At 40.5% G+C, this 26,579-nt stretch overlaps 2 protein-coding genes across 2 annotated transcripts in view; one reads left to right on the forward strand and one right to left on the reverse strand.

Moving 5' to 3' along the window:
• Positions 1-8,192, forward strand: part of SLC13A4 (solute carrier family 13 (sodium/sulfate symporter), member 4) — a 25,483-nt gene extending 17,291 nt beyond the window's left edge. The window contains exons 10-16 of the mRNA XM_010140515.1: positions 934-1,035; positions 2,171-2,272; positions 3,372-3,480; positions 4,647-4,763; positions 5,571-5,732; positions 7,284-7,421; positions 8,055-8,192. Coding sequence (XP_010138817.1) covers positions 934-1,035; positions 2,171-2,272; positions 3,372-3,480; positions 4,647-4,763; positions 5,571-5,732; positions 7,284-7,421; positions 8,055-8,192 — 868 coding nt within the window. The remainder of the gene's footprint in view (positions 1-933; positions 1,036-2,170; positions 2,273-3,371; positions 3,481-4,646; positions 4,764-5,570; positions 5,733-7,283; positions 7,422-8,054) is intronic.
• A 10,493-nt stretch (positions 8,193-18,685) lies between these two features.
• On the reverse strand, positions 18,686-23,585 carry LOC104497281 (chromosome unknown open reading frame, human C7orf73). The gene is made up of 3 exons (XM_010140516.1): positions 23,409-23,585; positions 21,462-21,515; positions 18,686-19,152 (listed from the first exon to the last, which is right to left on the reverse strand). Exons 1-3 carry the CDS (start codon positions 23,583-23,585, stop codon positions 19,072-19,074), a joined length of 312 nt encoding a protein of 103 aa, XP_010138818.1. The 3' UTR covers positions 18,686-19,071.
• Between the last annotated feature and the right edge of the window lie 2,994 nt (positions 23,586-26,579).

The following is a 26,579-nucleotide window of genomic DNA, read 5'->3' on the forward strand; positions in this document are numbered from 1 at the left end:
ACGACGGAAGGTACAGCTGGAGCAAAAAAGCAGAGATCTTTGGCCTAAAGCACAGCAAAGTGATGCTACTGGAAAGAATAAAAGGCAAAGGTTAAAGTGAACATGCAAGCATCTTAATTTCAGTTAGGAATGTCCAGGCTTTGCTATACTATGAAGGCAATCTGAATAAACTAAGGATTTCACCTAAGTTTCATATAAATGTATAGCAGGTTTAAATGTGTTCAGCTATGCAATCTGCTTGTATGTCTCCAGTAGAAGCACACGCATTTTTCACCAGGCCCAAACACTGGGCTGATTGTCCTGGCTTCTGCAGCCACGCTGGTGCCAGTGGTGTCACGCTGGTGGTGCCCGGCTTAGAAACAGCTACTCTTAGTGAAAGTTCTTTGGATCCTCAGCACAGCCTTCCCCCATTACTTACTGTGAAACCTGAATATTCAAGCCAAACTTGGCCTCAAAAGCCAGAACTGGGCACCATATGCGTGGGATACCTCTGATCCAACTCGAAAGCACACAGTTCCCCCCTTAAAAAAATCTATTGATAGCTGGCCTTTGTCACAGTCTTTAATACGATAGAAATTAGCCATAACCTTTGGAGGTTTTGGCACCAGAAAAATCTGGCCACTGCCAGCTGTTTGAGGAAGCCCACACAAAGTCTCAGGATGGCTCAGTGACACCAGTCAGTCTTAGGGCACCATGGGGGCCTTCCTACTAACTCTGGAATTGATTCTCAGAAGATCTGGAAACTAGACTACCTAAAGATCACATGCAGTAGTTTCCCTTCCCATTGCCATCAGGCCTTGCTCCAGCCACATCTTCTTCTAACTGCCCCTGTCAACTGGAATTTTTGGTTTGCCTGTTATTTTTCATCACTGTTTGGTTTTTTTCCTCCCCACTTGATGATCTTGTCTAATTTTGCTGTGCTACCTGCTTCAGTTTCAAAGAGACCTGTTCTGTGAGCAAGAAGAAGAAGACCAAACGGGAAGAAATGTCAGAGAGAAGAATTCAAGAAGAATATAAGAAACTGGGAAATGTTAGGTAAAACAGATCTGCCTTTCTCGGGAATTTGCCTCTCTAGGAAGGACCATCCTCTCATCTTGCCCTCCATCTTGCCTTTGGCTCATGTAAATTATTCCTAAACTGTCAGTTCTTTCTCCTCCTTTCCAGGATAGAGTAGAATAAAATGCAAAAAGTAACTAAAATCAAAGACTGTTACAAGCATGGATTTATTTACCCATTTATTTACTTCTAAAGAGAAAGGAAATAGAAGGAAAGATTCAGACTTATACCAGGGTCTAAAGGTCAGTTGAGTCAAGATTTGTCTCTACCTTTGAATTAAATCATTAAAGGACTCCCCAAATCAGGCACATACTTATTTTGGAGGATACAAGTTCACTGCTAGCAAAGGCTCTGCAGCAATCTCCCAAGTCATGAGATGTCCAGCCCTCCCAGTTGCCCACAATCTTTATTCACAGTGGCAAGAAATGTCTCTTGAAAAGATTATTTTGCAAGATTTTCATTTTTCTAAAGGGATGGTACCTCATAAAATCCATATTTCCACAAAAATTTTTGTATTGTCCAGCTGAAATATTGACAGTTCAACTTACTAATTACTGAGTATCATCAACTCTGAATCTAGACTGTTGCTCAGACTGTACCTAAATATGAAACCACACTTAATTTCAATCTATCCTAAATTACAGCTCAGTATCTTCAAGTCACCTTATATTTATTCCATATATAAAATATCTGTGCTAATTTACACTGTCGTTTGTTCTTACTCTTTTCACACTTTGAAAAAATGCAATAGAAAGTGTTTACAGTAGCACAGTAACATGAGATTTACCTTGTCAACCTCTCTGATCCAATAATGTAAATACAAACCAAGCATTTATGAATATTTTCCTTCAGGTCTTGCCCATGAATGATTGAATTGCAGATTCAGACAGATATTTTCAGCCTTTTTTTACTTTTTTTACTGGGTTTGGATAGTTATCAGCTGGGAGCCAAATATAGAATTCTTTAGTACAAACTAATCTTCCTTTCTATTTTTTCTCCTTTTCTTGGAATCAATTTCTACTTTCTTACTTCTTATGGACATTGTTCTCAGGTTTTCAGACAGACCTTGGATTTAATTTATGGCTTTTTTTTTTTTAATTTATTTTATTTCTAGCTATCCTGAGATGGTGACTGGATTTTTCTTCATTCTGATGACCCTGCTTTGGTTTACTCGTGAGCCTGGCTTTGTGCCAGGATGGTCATCTTTTTTTGAGAAGTAAGTGAAATTCCCTAAACAACTGTACAGGAATATGGCCTTACTTCTGGCTTTCTGCAATAAGTTTTGGCCTTAAAAGATCATTGGCTGCTTTTAAAAAGGTGCTGAAAAATGAAAGTTTTCTTCAAAAATCAGGATTTTTGCTTTTTAAACTAAATCTGTTCACATCGTGGTAAATTGCATTCTTTCTCAGTAAACAGAGTGAATTAAGTAGAAAATGTAAAATAAGCATATTACAAATGTAAAAAAATAGGAGGGTCAGATTCTGAAGTTAAAGAACATTTTAGCGTATTCATAGAGAAGCTGTCACTGGAATAGATTGCAACTATATTTCAGATCAAATTCTTTTTCAATTTTAGTTTGAAATAATTTTTGACAAAAAGTATATTTTTCTGAAGATAAATTTTATCAAGAAAATGTCAATTTTAATTAAATATTACACAGACTGGCGACTGAAGCAAATAATTTTTCTTTATTTTAAATAATGTTGAAATATATTATATTAAAAGCAACTGTATCACACAATGCATACCAAATAAGTGATTTGAATTTAAATTTTCTTTACATTTTTACTGCATACAATTTTAAAAATTTTTCATCTTAATTTTGACAGAAAAACTATTTCTAATATTGGGATTTTATGAGGATCTCTGGAGTTTGGCACTCCCCAAAATACTTTTTCAGAATGAGTTTTAAATGTTTTATTTAAAATCAATCTACAGTTCATTTCTAAAGAACCACTTGGGTTTGACTTTTCCCCAGAATGTGTTTACTGTTTCTTGCTTCCAGTAACCACAATATTTTTCTGTACTTACAAGTTAATAGATTCGTAAGCCAATAGGGATTTCTTTTTTTCACTGGAATACTAAAAATTGTTCAGCAGTGATTGAGGTTGGCTACAAGAGTCAGTTTAATAGATGGGGAAAAAAATCCAATTTGTACGCTCAGTATACAGACATATTTTTCTAGTGGGCTGTCAGGAAGACTTCAGATGTAGAAATACAACGTTACCTGCAACAATTTGCATGGAGACGTGTACCTGGTTTGGAAACGTTTCTGCTAATGCGTTTTTATGATAAATCCACCGTTTTTTTCCTAGGAAAGGGTACCGGACTGATGCCACTGTCTCTGTATTTCTTGGTTTTCTCCTTTTCCTGATTCCAGCAAAAAAGCCATGTTTTGGGAAAAGGGAAAAAGGTGAGGAGGATGCAGGGGGGGTGGGGAGAGTTGGGGGAAGAGATCTGGCACATTTTCCATTGCCTTTAATGACATTTTTTCTGTTCTCTGTAAAACGTTCCATGAAGAGATTTTTATTGTGGAAGGTCAGGATTCAATTTCTCCTCTGATACCAGCCCTTCCTACATCAAGCCCCCTTTTATTGTTGCTCTAGTTCATATTGTCTCATCCAGCAGATGACAAATAAATCTGGCATATCTGAGGCCACCACCTCTTCTGTCTTAATGTAGTTATCAAAATTTAGGACTGAGTTTTAGGAAAGTTCAGACCACATGGAGAACTACAATGCAGATGTTCGCAAAACTGGCTGAAGATAAGCTCTAGTAAATAATTTGGTCATCACTTTTACAGCAGAAATAATTAATAATGCCATAAAATAAACATGAGAGCAGTCAGTAAATGTCAGACAAAGTTCTAATTTTGCATAATTCTTCTCTCACAGTGTTCTTTATAATAATAATGATTGCTATTTCACATCCAAGTTTGGGTAGCACTCAGTGGTTTTGTTCAGACTTTCAGCACTCTATGAAAATAGAACTGCCTGCATAGAGTCTTACATAGAGATTACAAATGTATATAAGTACATTTATTTTTTTATACTGACATGTATTATGCAGCATTTAGGAAAAACTACACTCTCTAACTCCTACTTCAAGAAAATGCTCGGGCACCTATAAAATATAATGTCTTCAGATAAAACCTAGGAGTATAAAAGTGCTTTATCGAGCTTCATGGCCTGTCAGAGAGAGAAAATGCCCTTCTTTGAGAGAAAATAATGCCATTGTAACTCCATATTTCTAGTCCATAGATAGTTCGCACATACATATATGGAACAGAGCATCGTACCTCTAAAAGCTATAGAGTGAAACACAAGGGTTTATAACTACTCACAACAACACAGCAGCCAAGGGGAATTCAGGACATTTGGAATTCATGTACTGCATTTTCTAAGGCTGAGTTAACCAGAGAGACAGGTTGCGTGCTTCTTCTTCACCCCTCTCACAGATAGTTCTTGAGATAACTCCCATGGCTACTACATTATTCCTACTAGTGAGAAAAATATGAAGATCTTTGCAAAAAGGCCAATGTAATACTGATCACACACGTGCTTTATTTTGATATAGGAGATGGTGAAAAGTCGACAGACATCAACACACTGGATCCCATCATCACCTGGAATGACTTCCAGAAGACCATGCCCTGGGAGATTGTAGTGTTGGTAGGAGGAGGTTATGCCTTAGCAGCTGGATGCAAGGTACTGATTTAGATTTTATCTTCCACCCTAACAAAAAATCATAAACCTGGATTTTCACCCCTTTGTATGCTCCCCAGTTTGGTTTTACAATATGGATACTTCCAAGTTTGTGCATAACCTAGTCGCTTCTTCCTGCACTTAATGGATAGCTATCTAGCTAACAAAAAGGTGGTTAGGGCTCAAGTCAATCGTGTAAGCATCTGCCATTTCAAATGCTTTAGAGTACCTACAGTACCTAGTACCTGCAAGGCTGACAGACATAACACAAGATCTGAGGGAAACCTTTCTCAACTAGCAGCTATCCAGACAGAGGGGGAACATGTCTGCTGCCACTGGATGCTCCTCTTCAGGCAACTGAGTCAGCTCCTAGCGCTGACTGGACAAATATACTCCAGGCTCTCCTGACTATGTCTATGCTCAGTGTTATTCATGAACACACTTCCAGCTCTGCTATAGACTCCCTCATGTAAACAATTACATTTGTGTATTTTAATACACAATACCGTACAACCCTTCACCAACAATTTGCAATACTCCAGTCCACATGCTGAAGAAAGAGGGAAGATCAGCCTCAGTGCCCTTTCAATGTTATTGACTGCTAAATGTATCTCTTTGTTACTACGGACAACTGTTTCATTAGGCACTGCAGTGAAACCCAGTTTACTGAACAAAAGAAAATGCAGAAAGCATTGGCCTAAACTTTATTTTCTGATGGAATTCTCTGATGCAAACTGCCCCAAAGAGAAAAATCTATTTTACAAACATACTGAGTATTTAGGAATTCTTGCTCTTCTGTCCTTCCCGCAGACCTCTGGCCTCTCCACATGGATTGGACACCAAATGCTCTCCCTGAGCAGCCTTCCCTACTGGGCTGTAACTCTGCTGGCCTGCATTTTGGTGTCCCTTGTAACAGAGTTTGTTAGTAATCCAGCAACCATAACGATCTTTCTGCCTATTTTATGCAGCATGGTGAGTAAAAACAATGACTTTTTTAGTCTGTTGTTTCCTGATGGGCTCGTGGAAATGTTTCATGACGTCAGAGTGTTGGCACTCTGTTCACATAAAACCCAGCCTCGATTCCCAAGCTACTGTTCTGCAGTCCTGGGCTAAGGAAAAATAACAAACTCGGGCAGCCAAAAGCATATTTTAGCACAAAGAAACTCATTCAATACCTCTCAGACAAAGTGAAAACATAGCTCCTGCACTGAAGGATGCACAGTCTTAAGTACAGCAAAAGATGACAATGCTATCAACAATGCTATCGGTGAAGTCCGTATAAAGCTTGAGGTACTCTTATCAATCCATTAGTTAGTAGTCACCCACTCATGACATCTAAGAAGAGACTGTAGTAGTGGATTTTATATCAGATTTAAATGTGTTCAAGAGGGTGATCTGGTAAGCATACTATCATCCTACATGGAAAGCAGAGATGTTTGTAAGGGAGAGAAAAAAATCAGGAAACTGGTGACAAAGACAGAAGAAAGAGATACAAATTTCACTTTAAATTGGAACAGTTTAAATTAGAAGCGGTTATAGAAAACTGTCTTCTTTCTCTTCTTTTATGTAATGTTAAGCAGAATGCAGGTTGTGTTTCCCTGTTATAGCAATCTTATGGGATTGTCCCAAAGTACATTATTTGAACAGCTCTGAGTTAATGTGAAGATATGGTCAGATGAAAACAGTTATGGTTGTACACCTTACAAGTTCAAATTTACCTCTGTTCCATTCCAGAAAGAGATTATTCCAAAGGGAAATTTAGAACAGTAATCTACTTTTAGTAGTCTGAACTGTCATGTTAAGGCAGTTTCTCTTTTTTTTTTTTTTTGACTGTAAAAGTAATCTGGAGACACTTTCCAAAACGAAGTTAACCTAGTGAATACCTTTCCCTCTCCCTCTGACATAAAACTAGGCCATAACAATGTAAACGAAAATGCAAAATTTCATGACTACTGAAGGCTGCAGTGGAAGAACAATTCTTTAGACCACTATAAAGAATATTCCATCACCACTGTCTTCTCGCCATGCAAGTTTGGAACATGAACAAGTAGTTCTCTTAACCACTGCTCAGGAAGACTTCACGTAATGGTCTCAGTATTTCCAGCACCTGAAAGAAGCAAGTTCTCCATATAAACCTGTTGTGACTTCTCTTGGATGAATACCGAAGTGGCAGACAGTGTAAAGACCCAGAAGACACAACACAGAATAGCACACAGAACGAGTGGGAGAAAGAACACAGATGGCTTCACAGTAGCAATCTCCACCCTCCCTCCATGTGAATTGTCTCAAGAGAAGAGACAAGCCCAAGTCTCAAGAGAGCAAGCCCAGCTCCAAATTATAGCACTACTCTACTCTAAAAAACACCTCTAAAAAGATTTTGACACTTAAGTTTAGAAACTGGGGAGATACAATTCACAGAAACTTACCTTCACATAAATTGGAGAGAGTTCCTTCATCCTAATTGTGAACAGTGGCTTTTATTGGTTAAGTAAGCGAAGCACCTCTCTCCCTCTCTCTTTCCAGTCAGAAACCCTGCTTATCAACCCTTTATACACCCTGATTCCTGTCACCATGTGTATCTCATTTGCTGTTATGCTGCCAGTGGGTAATCCTCCAAATGCCATTGTCTTCAGTTATGGGCACTGCCAGATTAAAGATATGGTGAGTCTTGAAATTGGGTATATCCTCTCACGGTTCATGCAACCTCAACAGCTTGTCCCCACATCCAGCAGCCAATAATAGTAATGAAGATATTGGTGCTAATATAAAGTCATATCAATCTCCACTGCTGTTACGGGACTGACCTGTCAGGTTAACATCCACACACCTGCTGTAGGATATGCACATTTCTCACCTTTATTTTTTATTAATGTAAAGGTCTAAATAGTTATCAAAGAACAGGAGTATCCAATACTTTGCATTGACCTGTTAAGACAAGAGCAGGAGAGCATGAGAAATTAGATTTATCACATAGCTCCACAGTAAGTCATGTAGTTACCACCCTGCTATTCCTCATTCTGATTATCTGATTGAGAAGTTCAAGTGCCAAACTAAGCAGTTTTCCAATGAGCTGCATTGACTATCACTCACTCCTGAACATTCCCACAATGTACACTCAGATACATAACACTCACCATGCTTTTTTTGGCTCTAGAAATCACTATACATAATTTACCACACTACATATAAGTCAAAACACATATGCACATACATCCTACTGCCTTCTTTTTTCTATGTAAACTGGTTTTGATCAAGTTGTCATTGATCTTGTTCTGATGCATTTTGCTTTTGCAGGTGAAAGCTGGCCTGGGTGTAAATCTGATTGGTCTGGCTGTTGTCACAGTGGCAATTAACACTTGGGGAATTAGACTCTTCCAGCTGAATACCTTCCCAGAATGGGCAGCGGTCAGCAACATCACTAGCCAAACATAATCTTCCATGAAAAAAAAAAAAAAAAGAAAAGAAAAAGAAAAAAGTGCAAGACCAAAGCGAGTTGGGACAAAATATTAAACCTACATTGCACATACGAAAGAAAGGAGAAAACCAGGATCCTTACCAAACCATTAAGAAAATGCACTTGGAGTTCTTCTGCATAAGCTTTTCAGTTCCAGAAATCAGCATGAGTTAAAAGGAGATTAGCTTTGCTCTGTTGTTGCTTTCCCTGTGATACTGTAACTTCAAAAAATCCCCTCTCCTCAAAATTCTCTGACTATGGCTTTTTCATGCCCTGGAACAATTTTGTAAGACTTGTAAAACAGAGGGTATAGAACTCCAATGACAGAAGACAAGTATACATAATTCGTGTACTCAGTAGTAGGATATTCAGTCCTACCATTGACTCCTACAGTGAATGAAGTGTGAGATTTCTCAAACCCAGAGTTTTATAAGCCTACTTCTTTTAAAGGCAAATTATTCTTCTTCTTTTGAGGTGACTATGTTGGAAAAAACCACTTGCCTACCAAATCGATATGGCCTGGACAGAAATACAGCTACCAATTACCAGCTACAGCACTTCAAAGGAATAATAGAAATCACCAAACAGGAAGAAGCCTACTTGGAAGGAAAATGTTTTTTTTTTTCACAGCACTACTATAAAGTTTCCAACATTGCACTACTTGCAACTCCGCTTTGAAAGGAAGAGCTTCAGAAACAGAAAGTTCTGTTCAATACCTTCTTTCCTTATCATTGTACTGCAGTGGGAGCTTTTTCAGCAGGGGAATCCGTGACTAGCAAAACCTTACCAGACTAACAGACCCACTGCTCACCTCTTTCTTTGGCTGCTGTTTAGACAGTCACGCAGTTACAATTCCCCTGACAGAGAAAGTACAATCTCATCCAAGAAGGCACTCAGCGCCACTCCATGAGTAAGAAGGGAGAGGGCTGAACTGGAGTGGTGCTGGTGTATCTCCCCGTTGTGCACATTCACTGAACATCCCACTCGCCTGCTCTCTTACAGCCCAGAGAGCAGGAACTTCAAATGTAGGAAACACTGACATAGAGCAGATAGCTACCAAACCAAAAGGCCAATCTCTTTATCACCTGCAAAGTGAATGCCCTGCTTTTGTGACCGGATCCTTGTGGTACTCAGAAAACCTTCTCTTGTATGATGACCTGGTTTTAATAATTTCTTTAATGTCAGAGCATTTAAGCTGTATATTAAGATGATTGGATCTCATGTAATCACACGGTCTATATATACTTTGATGAATCTTTATGTTTTTCACTTATAATCTACGCTCTTTAGATGTTAGTGTGAATGTCTACTCTGCAAAAATAAAATGTCAATAAAAATTATTCACTACTGCACATTCTGCTGCTCTATGAAAATCTAAATAGGATACATTTCACCTCATAACCCACCAAGCCCTTAGGGAAGTTGTGTTGAGACAGCAGGTTTACTGCTTCTGTCAAAACAGAGGGATCCTGCTGACTTGTCTTGGAAATAAACAGATATAATAAGAGGTCATAGGGTGGCAGAGGGGAAGCAAAATGGGAAAATCACAAAACCGTGTCCTAGCCTTCGCATCAAAAGTAGGCGGCAGCATCCTTTAGCAAAATAATTGCTATCCATAGTAGTTCCTGTAAAACTGATTTTGAAAAACAAATTTTGTGAAACAATGGTTCAGTGTACTCCCATGACTTTCTAATCCATAAAAAAAGACCTCAGCCTCACTTTTTTTTCAACTCTTCTCACCTCCCAGTTGCTGTGTTCACCCTGTCCTGAGCCTGCTTCTCTGCTACAATCCCGCATACAAAACTCACACCTCTTTCTGGGATCCAAATCCTCCACATCACTCTGGCTCCTCTTCCTGGGTGTCTTCCTGCTCCCCAGCAAGTGGCTCCTACTGGGCACAGACCCTGATGTAGTGCTCAAAGCAGAGGCACCCTGCCCTCCCTCCCAGCACAAGCTGCAGTTCTCCAGTAAGCTGCACCCGGTGCTGAATCCGCTAAAGCAGGAGAAAGGGGCTGCAAAGTCTGTCCACCAATATGGGCAACTTTCTACATGTACAAGCAATTCAGTGGGTGGGGGTGTCTGCAGTGTCAAGGGTTCCGTCCCCACGCACAACAAGCAGGACATCTATTTGTTCACAGTCCCTACAATTACTTTCAACCATTCTCCCCCTGCCAAGAAACTCTCTTTCTGGCTGGATCTCTTCCAAAGGCTTTAGCTGCTCTGCGCCTTTTACTGTGCACTCATCTTCTAATCCTTTTCACTTCACGCTTCATCCACCACCATCTTCAAATTGCCTAGCTGCTCAGCCACAAATCACTCTCCACCGTCCTAATACTTATTGCTCAGCTCAGCTCCCATCAGGCCTTGCCATCCCTCACCTTTCCCAGGGGATATGAACACAGGATATTTTCATTTGCAAGAGAGTCGAGCAGCTGGCGTGCCAATCAGCTTTAGGGAGAACCAGGATTACTCACAAATCAAAGAAGGTGGCCACCAACCCTCCTAGGCAATAACACAAATAGCACTTCGTAATGGAAATTGCTTCGCGCTGGTTGTACAGCTCAAGCAGTATTTCTTCAGAAACTTTTCCATGAGCCTCTGGCATAGTTTGTGTCTCATGAGATTGGTGCAGAGAAATTTGGAGTGGACTCGGGCAAGGAGTTTCCCCAGCAGCCTTCCCTCCTGTTTTGGTGCTCTCAGCACACTTCCATGTTTGCTATTGTTGGCACTTGTTACTGTCACGTCTCAACAGGCATTTGCAGGAAGACACTGTGTTGTATTGGCTCTTTTTCCATATCAGATCAGTCAGTGAATGCATCACAGCCACATTCTGCCCTTAGACGTACAGGGACAATTTCCTTCATTTCAACAAAGACATAAGAAAGTACATGAGAAAATATACATTAACTAATGTATACGAGCTATATACTATTTGATCTTACAGTTTTATAGTATCTTTCACTAGAATCCTATTAAGGCTACATATATTTTTTTTTCACAGTGATATAAAACCCGAACAATTTAACTGAAGTAAACTGAGGTGATTTATACTGAGCAATTCTTCACTCTGTAGCTAATAGAATAATTTTTAATTTCTCAGGGGAAAAAAAGCAGGGCTTGATAGCTATACTTAATACTTGTACACATGTTGTTCAGTTCTCTCTGGTTTGGAGAAAATGGGAATAATAGATTTAAAACAGGCTATTCTTTTTTTTTCATACATTGATTAGTATCTTTTTACTTGGGTTGCATCTTTGAACCCAAAGGTGCAGTTGTCAAAGAAGAGTTCTAATCAGTGTGATGAAAGGTTGCAGGATCTCTGATTTCACGCAGAAAACCAACAGTAAGCTCCAGTCCAGCATCTGGGTTCACAGGGTAGGAACGTTACTAGTGTAGTTATGGTGTTAATCAATGACTTACAGGAATGAGGTATTTAGGTATTTTCCAGATGCCTAGACTAAAGGCAGAATCACTTTGGCGGGAACATCTGCTCTAAAGGCCATTTACAAAATTTGTTTTATTTTTTGAGAAAGTAAAATTGACCATCTGTGATTATTGTATGTGTCAGGAGAAAAACCAAATAACATCCACAGCTATTTTATCTCAGTCCAAATTCAATAAAAATGACCTTGTTTTGGGACTTTGAGAAGTAAAAGTTAGCATATACCACTAAGATGTGCTACAAATAGAACTAAGTATCTCTTGTCCCTGTGAAATAAGAAGAGCTGTTCAGGAAATCTCCCTGTGGAGTTTACCAGTCACACATGCACTCCAACAACCCCCATCACTTCCTAATATTCCATATAGTTCTGCATCACATACAGTGAATATTGATTTTTACATTCGAATACCAATTCTCAGTCGTGTTTCTGCAAACACAGATACAATCTAGGTTTACGAAATCAACTCCATATTAATTCTGAAAATTTCAATTTCTTCCTTTGCAACATTTCATGAGTAGTCTAAGGGCCGCGTAAAATCTGGGCCGACAGCAGTCTGGGCCCTTCAAAGCCCATTTCCAGATGCCCGGCATGTATAACAAATCTTTCCAAGAAAGCATGCATAGAGGAGTTGTAACACGGAGGAGCCATTGGTGCACACAGCTGCCAGACCCACAGGACAAAGGCAAACCAGGAAGGAGAACCACAGGGGAAAAATCCTGCCCTCACAAAGGTAATAATAAATTCTTTGAGTGATACCACAACCCCTGTAGCAGCACCACTGAGAAATGTCCTGTGCTGCCAGATCAGCACGATGTTACTTTACTCATCAGAAATCACTGTGAAGAGTGACAGTCTACATTAACAGGAGTCACGTATCTTTACCCGAATTCATAATGAAGGTTTCTGATGTAGACAATGCCACCTAATGTAAAAATACAAAGACAGCAGCACCAATGAGAAATGTCCTGTGCTGCCAGATCAGCATGATGTTACTTTACTCATCAGAAATCACTGTGAAGAGTGACAGTCTACATTAACAGGAGTCACGTATCTTTACCCGAATTCATAATGAAGGTTTCTGATGTAGACAATGCCACCTAATGTAAAAATACAAAGAAAAAAAGAGTTGGCTTCATTAAACTTTTCTCTGTCTTTGAGTAATTCCTCTGAAGTACGGTCCATTTTTACAGAAGGTGGCAGGAGATCCTAGTGAGTTACCTGGGTCGAATGGGGTTAGCAAGGCCAATGCCAGAGCCCTGAGTGCCTTCACGGCGCTGGCCAGTCTCACCAGGGACTTCCACCCATACCTTCTTCCATCAGGCCCATGAGCTCCACTTAAGCACAAACCCGAAGTTCCAGGCTCCTTTGGCCTTGTCTCTTGGATGGATGCTAAGCCCATGCTGTAGCTCATCTCCAGTCAGCTCTCTGGCTCTGAGTCCTTTTGCCCCAGAGACTTCTTAGAAAGGACATTAGGCCTAGTTCACCCCCTTGCTGTGCCTGGGGATGACAATGGATCCCACTATTAGCCACTGGAGCTGCCTGCTGTGTGCAGACCTCTGGGGCTGTGCCTTACCGGTGAGGGCACTGACTGCATTGGAATCACCCTTGGCTACTGACTTTGTAACAAGAAGGGCCTTAATAGGCACATCACATCAGCTGCAAAAAGGAAATCTAAAAGAAATGCTGAGGGAGCTGGTTCATGTAATTGTAAGGCCACTCTATTGTCTTCGAAACATTATGGTGATCTAGGGAAGCCCTTGAGGACTGGAAGAAAGCAAAAGTCACTCCTATCTTCAAAGAGGAAGATTTGGTGAACTATGGGCTGGTCAGTCACACTTCAATCCTTGGGAAGGTGATGGAGCAAACCTTCCTGGAAGCTGTTATCAAACATACAAAGGACAAGAAACTGATTGGGAGTACTCAGCATGAATTTATGCAGGGGAAACGATGCCTGACCAGCCTGGCACATGTGTAATAAAATGGCTAGATAAAATGGTGGATGAGGGAAGAGAAACTGATGTTGTTTGGCAAGGCTTGAAACGGCCTCCCCCAACAATCTCACAGAGAATTTGAGGAAGCATGGAAAGGTGGACTGAAATAGCTGAAATTCTGGGCTTAAAGAGTTATGGTCAGTACCACAAAGTCTAGCTGGAGACCAGTCTCTAGTGGTGTATCCCAGGGGAAAATACCTTGGCCAATATGAATTAAAGAACACTGGCATATTTACTAATGGCCTGGAGAATAGAGTGGAGTGCACCCCTGGCAAATTTGTAAAGAGTACAAAGTTAGGAAGAATGGTTGATGCACAAGACGGCTGTGCTGTCTTTCAGAAGAACCTTCACAAGCAAGAGAAATGGACCAACATGAATCTCATTAAGTTCAACCAAGGGAAATGCAAAGTCTCATACCTAGGGAGGAATAAACCCACACAGCAGTACAAGCTGGAGCTGTCTAGTTGAAAATCAGCTTTGCAGAAAAGGACCTAGAGGTCCTAGTGGATAAGTTGAGCATGAGTCAGGAATACGCCCTTCAGGCAAAGATGGTCAACAGCACCCTGAGCTGCATTAGGCAGTTGAGGGAGGAGGTAATCCTTACCCTTTTCTTAGCCCTGGTGAAACATATCTGGACTGCTACGTCCAGTTCTGGGCCTCCCAGTACAGGAGGCACATGAGCATAATGGAGCAAGCAGTGTCCAATGGCCACAAAGATCAAGGGATGGAGCGCACAGCATGAGACTCCAGTTTCATGCTCCAGAGGCTCCAGTTCTGTGATATCAAATCCACGTTACTGAAGGTCTGTGAGGTAAACCCACCATCTTTATTTGAGCTCTGGTGCCCAGCAAGCTAATAATTAGTTTTGCTATCTGGCATTTTTATATTTTCAGTATTAACCCTTTACTGTGTTCAATGGAAGATGGTTTACAAGAGCCTTAGGGCAGCATTTTACATTACAAGGTAACAGTCTCAGTTCAAAGTAAATACTTCACAAGTCTGTTAGTGGCTCATATTATTCCTTTCCTCCTCTTTTGCCTCAACCCTTCAGCTCCTAGGACATGTTTAAAAATAATCAATACATGAAAATGAAGACAATTACTTTTAGCAACGGAAAAAAGACTGCATATTTTAGCTGGCAATTCCAGCTACCCACATAGGCATTTTGAACATGCAGAAATTCACAGTACTCATGTTAAGTAGGTAACTAGCTCCTAAGTATCTTGAAGGTTCATTCATCCTTTACAACCTGCTATGACACCACTGCATCTAAAGCCTTCTGAGCCCTCAGGTGCAAGATCTGCATCAAACAGTCATTATCTGTGTGCACTCTCCATCCTCTCAAACATAAGGTTAACCTTTACTATTGTCTAGGATAGCCTCAGGCTGAATCAGTTATGTAAAACATGTTATACGTAGGAACTGTGTTATAATGTTATCCAACTCTCCAGCTGACTATGCAGGACAAAAAAAGACAGCGTAAGCTAAACCAGAAAGTGTTGCAAACAGTGTGGAACACATAAGAAGTCCCGTCTTTAATATTAATGAGCGTATGTTTCTACAGCACTACAGCTGTAGCTGGTTCACTTTATAATCTGATAGGACAGAAAAAAAAATCCTAACATCTGCTTGGAATGCTCAGCTGAAAGCTCCAACTCCAAATTACAGTTTTAGAGTAACAGATGCCTGTTTGGCAACAAATAGAGATTTTGAATATTATTTCCCTTCTCATCTACATCTAAAGAGAGAAAATAACATAAGGCATGTTTGAGGAAAGAAATAATCCAATTTTAAACACTAATATAATTTTATATGACAAGCAATGGGTTAGAGACAGAATTTTTCAATAATCTCAATATTCAAGAATAAAACTGTAAGAGCCAGGGGTGGGGCTGGGGGAATTAAGTTCACCACATTAATGAACGCATTAAAACAGCTGTGCAGTTCTGTCTCACTCTATGGAAAAGCGCTTGTGTGTGGAAGACAGTTCCTTCAGTCTGGTCTGAGCTCTATGAAGTCTAATGGAAACCCCTTTCAAAGCCCAGAGTGTACACTACTATTTCACAGAGCTGTACTTTATTTGTGAACTCCCTTCACCAAGAACATTTTTTGTGTCTTTAACACATGCTGCTACTGCAAGGTTTCTCATAACTAATGTTAGGTGGTAAAAATAATTTCTCCTTGAGTTTTCTGAGTGTTTATTTTAGGGAGACTTGTTAATGTAGCTAGTAAGACTGGCTGATTTGAGACAGCTTTTAAACTGGCCAAAATACTCACTAGCAATGATTGAAAGCTTTTAGGTCAGCTACCAATCTCAGCACAGATGGTGAAAGGAAGGATGGTAAATTACAGGTGCAATAATTCTCATATATATGTATTCAAAGCCTTTAAGAAGGAGAATCTTTCGATGAGAAATATTTTCTCCATGGGAGGACTGCATCGTGGAAGAACTTTGCCATCACCACAATGTGGAAAAGGAAGTGAAAGTTTGGCATAAGGTATTTTGGAAATGTGTCTTTGCTGATTCAGAGAAAACTCCTGATCTGGGACTCCACCCAGATGTATTTGAATTAAAGGCTCTGGGGTACAGGGCAAAAATGACACCAGGTACATGGGAAGTCCTGTACTTATAAGCTTTCATGCTATGCTTATTTCAAGCAGCACAGTCCAGTGGGTCTATAGAGCAAAATAGTTAACGTGCAAAGCTTGGGATATTTTACTTCTGAATGTTTCTAGACCTGTCTAATGGACAGGTTTAGTCCCATAGAGATCAAAGTACATCTTTTGGTTTAATCTCTTCTGAGAGGAAACCAGACCACGTACTCTACAGTTTTCCTCCGACGAGAATGAAAACATGGTAAAAAGACAATTCACTTTGAAGGGACAATATTTATCCTAACTAAAACACTAACAGAGAAGCATTCTAGGTCTGTGTATTTGGTTTGCATGGCAAGGTTAGGGTAACGGAGGGGGCTACAGGCATGGCTTCTGGAAGAAGCTCTAGAAGCTTCCCCCATGTCCAATGGAGCCAATGCCAGCTGGCTCCAAGACAGACATGCCACAGGCCAAGGATGAGCCCATCAGCCACAGTGGTAGCATCACTGTGATAACATATTTCAGTAGTGGAAAAAAAAAAACCTGCACAACTGCAGCTGAAGAGAGAATATATGAGAAAAACAACTCTGCAGACACCAAAGTCACTGAAGAATGAGGGGAAGGAGATGCTCCAGCAGCCAGAGCAGAGAATTCCCTGCAGCTTGCAGTGAAGACCATGGTGAGAGAAGCTGTCCCCCTGCAGCCCATGGAGGTTAATGGTAGAGCAGATTTCCTACTTACAGCCTGTAAAGGACCCCACACCAGAACATGTGGATATGCCCAAAGGAGACTGATGCCGTGGGAAGCCCATGTTGAAACAGGCTCCTGGCAGGACCTGTGGACTTATGAATAAAGGAGCACATGCTGGAGCAGGTTTGCTGCTAGGACTTGTGATCTCATGGGGGACCCACATGGCAGCATTGTTTCTGAAGGACTGCACACTGTGGCAGAGACCCACGCCGAAGCAGTTCATGAAGGACCATCTCCTGTGGGAGACGGGAGTCCTTCCTGGGAGGAAGAGTGTGAGGAGTCCTCCCCCTGAGAAGGGAGGAGCAGCAGAAACATATGATAAACTGACTGTAACTCCCATTTCCCATCCCTCTGCACCACTGGCAGGAAAGAGGTAGAAAAAAATCAAAACTAAAGTTAAGCCTGGGAAGAAAGGAGGGGTGGGGGGGAGATGTTTTTTATATATTTATTTTCCTACTGATCAGTAAAAAAATAAATTAACTTCTCCCCAAGTGAAGTTTGTTTTGCCTCTGATGGTAAATGCTGACTGATCTCCCTGTTCTTATCTCAACCCCTGAGCCTTCCATTATACTTTCCTCTGTCCAGCTGAAGAGGGAGTAATAGAGCAGCTCTGGTGGGCACTTGGCATCCAGACAGGGTCAGCCCACCAGAGTGCTTTAATCAAGAGCCTGAAGGAGTGAAGACGACAATTCTCTGTGGTTGTTTCTCCTATTTGTCTGTAGTGGTCCATAACCAGGCATTGTTAATAAAAGCAACGAGAACATCTTTCCAGTACAATTCTTTGTCCTTCATGTCCTGCAAAAGACTGTTAAGTGGACTCAGTGATTTAAACCAACTTAGAGTTGATAGGACTCTATTTTAAAGAAAAAAATTGATAGAATGTTAATAAAATTTAAATCTGTTCAAAGTACTGCAATATTTTCTTCAGAATTTATGACAGAATTTGTGCAAAACAACCATTTCCAAAGGCAGACTTTACCTTCCATTCAAACGGAACAAGACAGTGCTACAGTACAATCTGTATTTTCTCACACAACAGGTTTTTTAGTGGCAGCAGTGGGTGAAGAGGAACATACCAGACAAACAATAAGGGGGACAGCAGATAAATGGCTCTAAATCTGAGGAAATATATGGTAGACAATCAACCAAATGCAAAAGCAATAGGCTGAAGACCATGCACGGGAATGAGGAAGTAATGAGAATACTTGACATATTTGATAGAAATATTAATCTCTAGCCTTTACTCCACACCAAAAGCCAGTAAAAAAGCATAATTGGAACAAGTACATAAACCGGACCATTAAGTACATGAAGTGGTTCGGATTCATAATGGGACTGCCAACCTCCACATACCCCATTACCATTTATGGAAGATAACGCCTCTCCCCCATCTTTCCCATCACTCTAGAAACATCCTCAAGGAACCAAGCATAAGGGAAAGAAGAGAAAGAGACATTAATAGAAAAAACAATGAATTTGAAACAGAGTGTAAAAGGCCATCAATTTTAACCTATTTGAAATCAGCCATGTTTGTGCAAATTCTGCACCACTGGAAGTGATCATTTAACATAATGGAAAAAGCAGGAGCTCCCACTGTCCCCCCAGGTTCATAGTTTGACAAATGAACTTTCCCATCTCCAATGATAGAATGAGGATCTCAGGGACACAATAAATGAGAAGAAAACATGAAAATTACTTCCTGCCGCATTTAATTTCTTTTGCCATGTTCCAAGAACTAGGGTATTACAAAGTGTGAGGTACGCATAGTAACAGGACTAACAGGACTCCAGTTGGATCAGGTAAAAATGGGTTACAAAATATTAGGAAAAGCAATAACGGAAAATACAATCTTACGATCTCATCCAGTCACATATCAGCTGAAAATCCAAATTCTGAAACCCTTGAAACTCAGTCCCAGGAAAAGTTCATGGCTGTTCTTTCAAAAGAAGGACATTTCAGTTCTAGAAGACTAAAGTGGAGGAACCTCCCATGCCAATCCTCTACTTGATCTTGGTTGCCTGAAAGGTAAATTGTATCCTTGATGCACACACAGAAGTGAACTGGGTAACATTGCTCTCCTAGGACTTGTCACTAGGAGGCTTCTTCTTAGCTTCCACATCCTTCTTAAATTCTTCAAGCTTCTTTGCAATGTTAGGAATCTTCAAAGACAAAATAGAAAAACAAACGAAACCCACATAAATTAACAAAACATCCCGAGCTACATAAGCCTCAGCAGGTTCAGGTACATAAGCAGATGTACAGGCTCATAAGCACGGCAAGAAATTCTATGAAGTTTAAACTGTTTTCTAAAAGATACATGCTTCCAGGATCTGTTACCTTGCATAGAGGTTAAAAACAAAGCAACATCATGCAAACAGCAGATGAAAGCACGTCACATGAGACTTCAGGAAATTTCAGATTGTTAAGACTGAAAGTTGACCAGTGATGATGGGAACAGGGGGGAGGAAAAAAAGATCACTTTTCAGGGAATTTAGTAAGACCAGTCTGACTTCCTCATCAAAAAGAGGACAAATTGCCAAGAATAAGTCAATTTAAACAGTGATTCAGACTTTAATAATGACTTCCAGAAGGGCAATTAGATGGTACTATACCACTCACAAACCAAGAGAAAAGATGTTTCAGAGCAGTAAATATGTTCAATAAATTTATGAAGAAATATTTCTCCTGGTCTATCTAGTGAAAACCAAAATTCTCCACTGGGGAACTCTACCCCATTGTAAATTGGAAACCCTCTACAGTTTCACACTTGATTGAAAATTCTGTTTACTGCTTGTGAACTTCAAAACTTCAGCTTTCTCTTGCAAATAAAAAGAATTTGATAAAGTAATTCAACTGTAAATTGAAAACTTTAAAAACTAAAGCAACAGCTTCTAAGGGCAAGGAAGAGATTATCTCATGACTCTAGCTAAAACCGGGAACTGACAATGTAGGACTGATTAAAATGAAAGTAAAGCAAAGCTTCTGCTGGTGGTTGTGAAAAAAATCATGGGCTTTTACTTCATATGTGACCTGGCTACAAGGCAGAAGTTAATCCAAAGACAGCAGTTCTCTCATTGAATGGTTTGAGATAATACAATACAGATAAGTACAGATGTTTCTCTCTTATCCTCCCTTTCAAACTTAATTTTGTTTGCTCAAACAGAGCTTAAGACCCCAGCCTGTAACACACCTGACATTTAAGCTAAACCAAGAAAACTCCACTGCTGTCAGCAGAACCCTCCATGTGCTTATAACTAAGCACATGTGCACACAGCTGCAGAATTAGGACCTCATTATGCAAACTTTATCTTAGATGTCATCAAAAACAAATAGTCTTTGATACCAGCGATAAAAATACCATGTTCATCCTGCAAGTCAGTGTTACATTCCCAGGGAACCATTTTTTGCAAATCAAAAGCGTAAGACCCCCTCTTGTGGCAATACTTTATTAGTGCTGCCAGAAAAGCACTACACCATATGTACAATATGTATTAATACATCCAAATATGTTCTTATGACTACATTTTTGTAACACTAAAACACATATTGGAAAGAAAAGGAGCTTTTTATTAGTACTCTTACTGGAGTGACTGGCGAGGAAGCATCACAAAAGTTTGTGCGTGAGCAAGGAGCAAAAAATAAGAATTCTGCAAGCAAAATTACTTGAATACTGAAGATGAAAGGAAACCAAAATCTAAATGTCAGAGATTTGAGCCTCAACAGCTTTTTTTTTTTTTCCCCACACTAGGCTGATGTAGATTGCTAAGAAAGAAAAAATGTTAAATTTCATTAACTCCTCTAAGTAGCACTGCTCTTACAAGGGATTCTGCTGACCCTGCAGAAATTAAAAGCTTGTACTGAAGACTCAGCTCTAATCTTCTACTCTCTCACAGTAAATCATCTCTGTACACTGCAAGAACTGAGGAAAGAAAGTTCACTCCTCTCACTGTGAGTAAAGTAAGACAGACAGACTGCAAGTCAGTATAGTGTTAGAAGTAGGAGCAGGTACTGAATCTTGAAGAAAAAGCTATTTTCAAAATTTATTTTCATTATTGGTACACAACAGAAATTCCAAATGCTCTGAAGATTTTTAAGCAGCAAACAGATATACTGGGTGGAGAACACTGTAAGCAGAGAAACTGAGTCAGGGGACCAGTACAATCCATGAACAGCTGCTAAACCTCTCCTGTTTCTCCTGTCTCTATTTATGTAGATGCCCGTTTACCATACATGTGCCATAGGGCCCCAACTGCAGTGAAGCCTCTAAGCATTACTCCATCACAGAGAAGTCGCCAAAGAGGTAGATGTTTTGGTTTTATTTACATTCAAGTTCATCTGTAACTGAAGTCAGTATGATCTGCATCCTGTTTAAATAAAATAAACCATGAAAATAAAGACTGATTCAGTTCCGATTAAGGGAAACAGCCTTATATTTTCAGTTTCACTCTGACAATACAAGGATACTCACATCATAGTTCTGAGCCAGATACATCCCAACCACATTGCCAAGAGTAAAACCAAGCTAAAAAGGAATAAAGGGAGAAAAAGAATAGTTAGCATCCTTCCACCAAAAGCATATTAAAATTGTATAAATAAAAATTTGCAAGTCATGTAAAAACTAAAGAGTTTCAATTCTACTTAATTGCTAATTTTCTTCTAGGGAGGTGCAATTTTACCCATCTTGAACATCAGGAAAACCTTACCATCATTTCCAAAATACAGCACAGCTGTGTTTTCACACAAATATCCAAGACTATTTGGATCAGATTATGATCATCTTTATAAAATTCTCTGCACACCCACAGAGGCAGCAACTCCTACAAAATGGGTAAGGTAGTGGCAGGGACCTACAAACCATGGAGCTGTTGCTCCATGCCTGGAAAGCCTAAAGCAACACCCCACTAAAACAATCACAGAATGGTCAGGGTTGGAAGGGACCTCTGGGGATCATCTAGTCCAATCTTCCTGCAGGTTCACCTAGAGCAGGTTGGACAGGATCATGTCCAGGCAGGTTTTGAATCTCTCCAGAGGAGACTCCACAACCGCTCTGGGCAGCCTATTCCAGTGCTCTGCCACTCTGAAAGTAAGGAAGTTTCTTCTCATGTCCAGATGGACATGAGAATACAACCTGTGTTCCAGTTTGTGCCTGTTGCTCCTTGTCCTTTCACTGGGTACCACTGAAAAGTCTGACCCCATCCTCTTGACACTCACCCCTCAGATATTTATAAGCATTGATAAGACTCCCCTGTCTTCTCTTCTCCAGGTTAAAGAGACCCAGATTTCTCAGCCTTTCCTTGGATGAGAGATGCTCCAGTCCCCTAAACATCTTTGCAGCCCTCCACTGCGCTCTACCAGCAGTTCCCTGTCTCTCTTGAACTGGGGAACACAGAACTGGACACACTACTCCAGATGTGCTCTCACTAGGCCACAGTAAAAGGGTAGGAGAACCTCCCTCAACTCCCAGGATACTGGTGGCCTTCTTAAGACACACTGCTGGGCCACGGGTAACTTGTTCACCTAGACTCCCAGGTCTTTCTTCGCAGAGCTGCTTTCCAGCAGGTCAACCCCTAACCTGTACTGGTGCACAGGGTTACTCCTCCTCGATTGCAGGACCCTACACTTGCCCTTGTGGAAATTCATTAGGTTCCTCTCCACCCAACTCTTCAGCTTGTCTATGTCTCACTGAATTGCAGCACGGCCTTCTGGTGTGTCAGCCACTCCTCAGTTTTGTTTCATCAGCAAATTTGTTGAGGGTACACTCCATCCCTTCATCCAGGTCATTGATGAAGATACTGAACAATACTGAAGATACTGGATGCAGTACTGATCCCTGAGGAACACCACTAGCTACAGGTCTCCAGGTAGACTCTGCACCGCTGCTTACAACCCTCTGAGCTCTGCCCTTCAGCCAGTTCTCAATCCACCTCACTGCCCACTCATCCAACCCACACTTCCGAAGTTTACCTTTCAGGATGTTAGAGGAGACAGTGTCAAAAGCCTTGCTGAAGTTGAGGCCGACAACATCCATTGTTCTACCCTCATGTATGAGTCCATGCTGACCAGTCCTGACAACATTTTCCTACATATCCTTAGAGATGAACTGTTCCATCACCTTTTCAGGGATGGAGGTGAGGCCAATTAGCTTGTAGTTTCCTAGGTCCTCCTTCTCGTCCTTTTTGAAGACTGGAGTGACATTGGCTTTCCTCCAGTCCTCAGGCACCCCTCCTGCTCTTCATGACCCTTCAAATTTGACCAGTGTTATGGCTTAGCAATAACATCAGCCAGCTCCTTCAGCACTCATGAGTGCATCCTATCAAGACCCAAGGATCTGTGGGCATCCAGCTTGCCTAAATGATCTCTAACCCAATCCTCCTCGACTAAGAGAGTCTTCTTTCCTCCAGACTTTCTCTCTTACCTCCAGGTACTGAAATTCCTTAGGGCCAGTCTTAGCAATAAATACAGAAGCAAAGGTGGCATTAATTAACTCTGCCTTCTCTGTATCCTCAGTCACCGGGTCACCCACCTCATTCAGCTGCAGGCCCAGATTTTCCCTAGTCTTCCTTTTGCTACTGATGTACTTGAATAATCCCATTTTGTTGTCTTTTACATCCTTTGCCAGATTTAATTTCAAGAGGGCCTCAGACTCCCTTGTTGCATCCCTACATATTCTGGCAATGTTCCTATACTCCTCCCAAGTGGCCAGTCCCTTTTTTCCCCACATCTGTAAACTTTTCCCATTTGAGTTCCATGCTCAGTGCTGGAGAGGGACACGCATATACAAAGACATAATAGTAATATACAGTAAAAAAAAAATTGTTTACAAGCTTGAAGGTCAGAGCAGAGGCTCCAAAAAGATCCCAGTCTCATCTTAAAAAGTTTAAGACTAGAGCTCCTCCATCAGCTTAAACTAATGTAAACCTGCTGCTACTTCTCTTCTACAACAGCTGTGCACTCTCCAGATCTCTTTGACCCCAAGAGATCAGTTTTCAGCCAAATCCACTCTGATCTAGCAGCTCCTCTAAGGCAGGAAAGCACTGCTGGTTGGAAGCAGAACACAACCTCCTTTGACAAGTGTGCAAACTTGTAGCTGCTGAAGGGTGTCTGTGAAAATGCACACTAGAAGGAGAGTGAGAGCAAAACAGAAGCACAGTTCCTGGCCCAGACCTTGTTTTCCAGCTGAGGAAAATCAAGCATAACACTTTGGGAATGAAAGAAATACCCTCCCTCCAAAGACAGGAGATGAGACTCTCATTCAGCAACTCCAAGATCCTCGTTTTTATTTTTATTGTTACATTTCATAACAAGTACATCCTATACAATGAAAGCTCTTCTGACTATTTTGGAAGGGGACCAATGTTGCACATTCATTCATTCATTGTCAGTAGACAAATCACTCTATATGACAGCTAAGGCCAGTTCTATTTACGACAATTGCTATTGCTTATGGTCACCGCTGTCAAAATCAGAACATTTTAAGAAAAACAAAACCACTGTCCACAATAACAGCTTTGCCATCACATACTAGACAGACATCTTTTCCATGACCAAAGTAGGATACAGTACAGTTAATCTTTTCAGTGTTTCCAACTCAGTAAGCATCACTGATGAAAAGCCATCCACAGAAAACTAAAATTGGTCAAAAACTGCCAAATAAATGACAATTGCAAGTTACTTCAGTATTTTCCTAACCAGATTTTTTTGTCTTATCCTGGGTTATTACTTTTTAAGAAGCTTAGCTTTAACAACTGAAGAAAAAGTAGAAATATTTTTGTATGTACTGCACTTCTTATCATTTGCTCTTGTAGTTTTAATTATCAGTTAAAGAACTACTCTGGGAGATATTAACATATATTGCACTGATACAAACTAAACTTGAGATTCCTCTTAAAGCAGAGAATCACTCCAGCATAATTTCCAGAATAATTTCTTATATCTTCAGCAGTGTCGGAGAACTCACCTGAAAACACAAACCAGGTCCTTGTTTATTAGCAGTTTTCTAGACTGTCACCCTAGAACATTTCCAAAGGTGGGACAACTATCATATCCTGTTGTGTGATAAGCATTATTTGGTACAGATAGTACTGAGATCAGTACTCCCTTTCAGTGCACTTCTTTATTGAAAAGTCTAACACTGTATTCAAGAGCAACCCACCTAGCTAAATTTACCTTTACAGTTGACAATTGAAGCAGAGGGGGGGAAAAAAAAAAAAAATCACTATTTAGACTTCAAGTATGTGGAAAGCAAAACATATAGCCAATTAAGATGTGCATGTTAACTACAGACAACATGATTGATGAGGGTCCAGTGTCTTCCAATTTCTACCCACCATTTAGAGTTGCATTTTAAACAGATGTTTTCTTAATGCTTAACTCTGGAGAGCAAAAATACAAGGTCTGTGAGATTACCTTTATCTCCCTACTACAGCCCTAACAAGGGACAGCCACAGTCAAACACCCAAGGAGGGAAGAAACACAGAATTAGCATATCTTTTTTCTAACTTTCAGGCATTAATCAAGAAACTGTAATTAACTAAGAGGTTTTTATCTAGCAACAAAAAGTATTAGCAGCAAGCACTCTAGTTGATAAACACAGAAACTTTGAGGACATATTTACCCTTATTGAGTGTTTTCATCTGTGGGGAGAGACTATAAAGAGCTACAGAAATTACTGAGGCTTTCATACCTGTTATTACCAAGTTGAGATAGAAATAGACCTTGTTTATTCATTTAATTGAAACACCTAAGACTCCCAATTTACAATAGCCCATCTATTCTGGCTCTGTATCTACACTTAATATGAAACTTACTAGTCAGCTAAATTACTCTTCCTCTTACCATAGATGAAAGAATATCACTTATTGTTTGTACTCACTGGGACATATCTAAACACAACTAAACCCCTTGAATTCCCCTCACACCCCTAGAAAGAAAAAGAGGAAGCTGTTTCCATGCATCAGTACAGCAGAAACCAACATCATCTTGGTCAGGTAATTTATTTTCACGCTTGGCAGTAAAAATACCAGCATCAATCAAGTATTAATATATGCAAAGTAGCCAGGCATCTAACTTCAGACACCCAGAAGAGTTGAGGGGAACATACAGAAAGGAATGTTAAAATAAGAAAAGTACGAAGGCATTCAGTCTATTAATTCTGCTGTTCTTAAGTGGATTTAGTGTATGGCAGTAATGACACATGATCCCTTACTTTAACTTCTGTATATATGAAAATCTACAGCTATACATTTTTAAGGGTGCACAGAATGGCAAGGACTGAAACCCCCTGCGTTCGCGAGAGGGAGGTCCATAGGCTACTACAAAGAAATTTGAGAAGCAGGAGGGCATCACCATGAGCAAGCAAAATCTGCCGAGCCTCCAAGGCAAATTAAAAACGTAACTCGAACAAAAAACAAGGCAGGAACCTCATTTTCAGAGCAGTTTTGAGGCACTATTCTGCGGGGAGCAGGGATAAACCCGGCGGTTCACGGCAGGTACCGAGAACCGGATCGAGGCGACTCTCAGGGTCAGGGCGGATCTGAGGGAACCGGTGACGGGAAACGGCCCGAAGCCGCACGCACAGGGATGCTGC

Source organism: Buceros rhinoceros, unplaced genomic scaffold, assembly GCF_000710305.1.
Source record: "Buceros rhinoceros silvestris isolate BGI_N320 unplaced genomic scaffold, ASM71030v1 scaffold3757, whole genome shotgun sequence".
Classification (NCBI taxonomy): Eukaryota; Metazoa; Chordata; class Aves; order Bucerotiformes; family Bucerotidae; genus Buceros; species Buceros rhinoceros.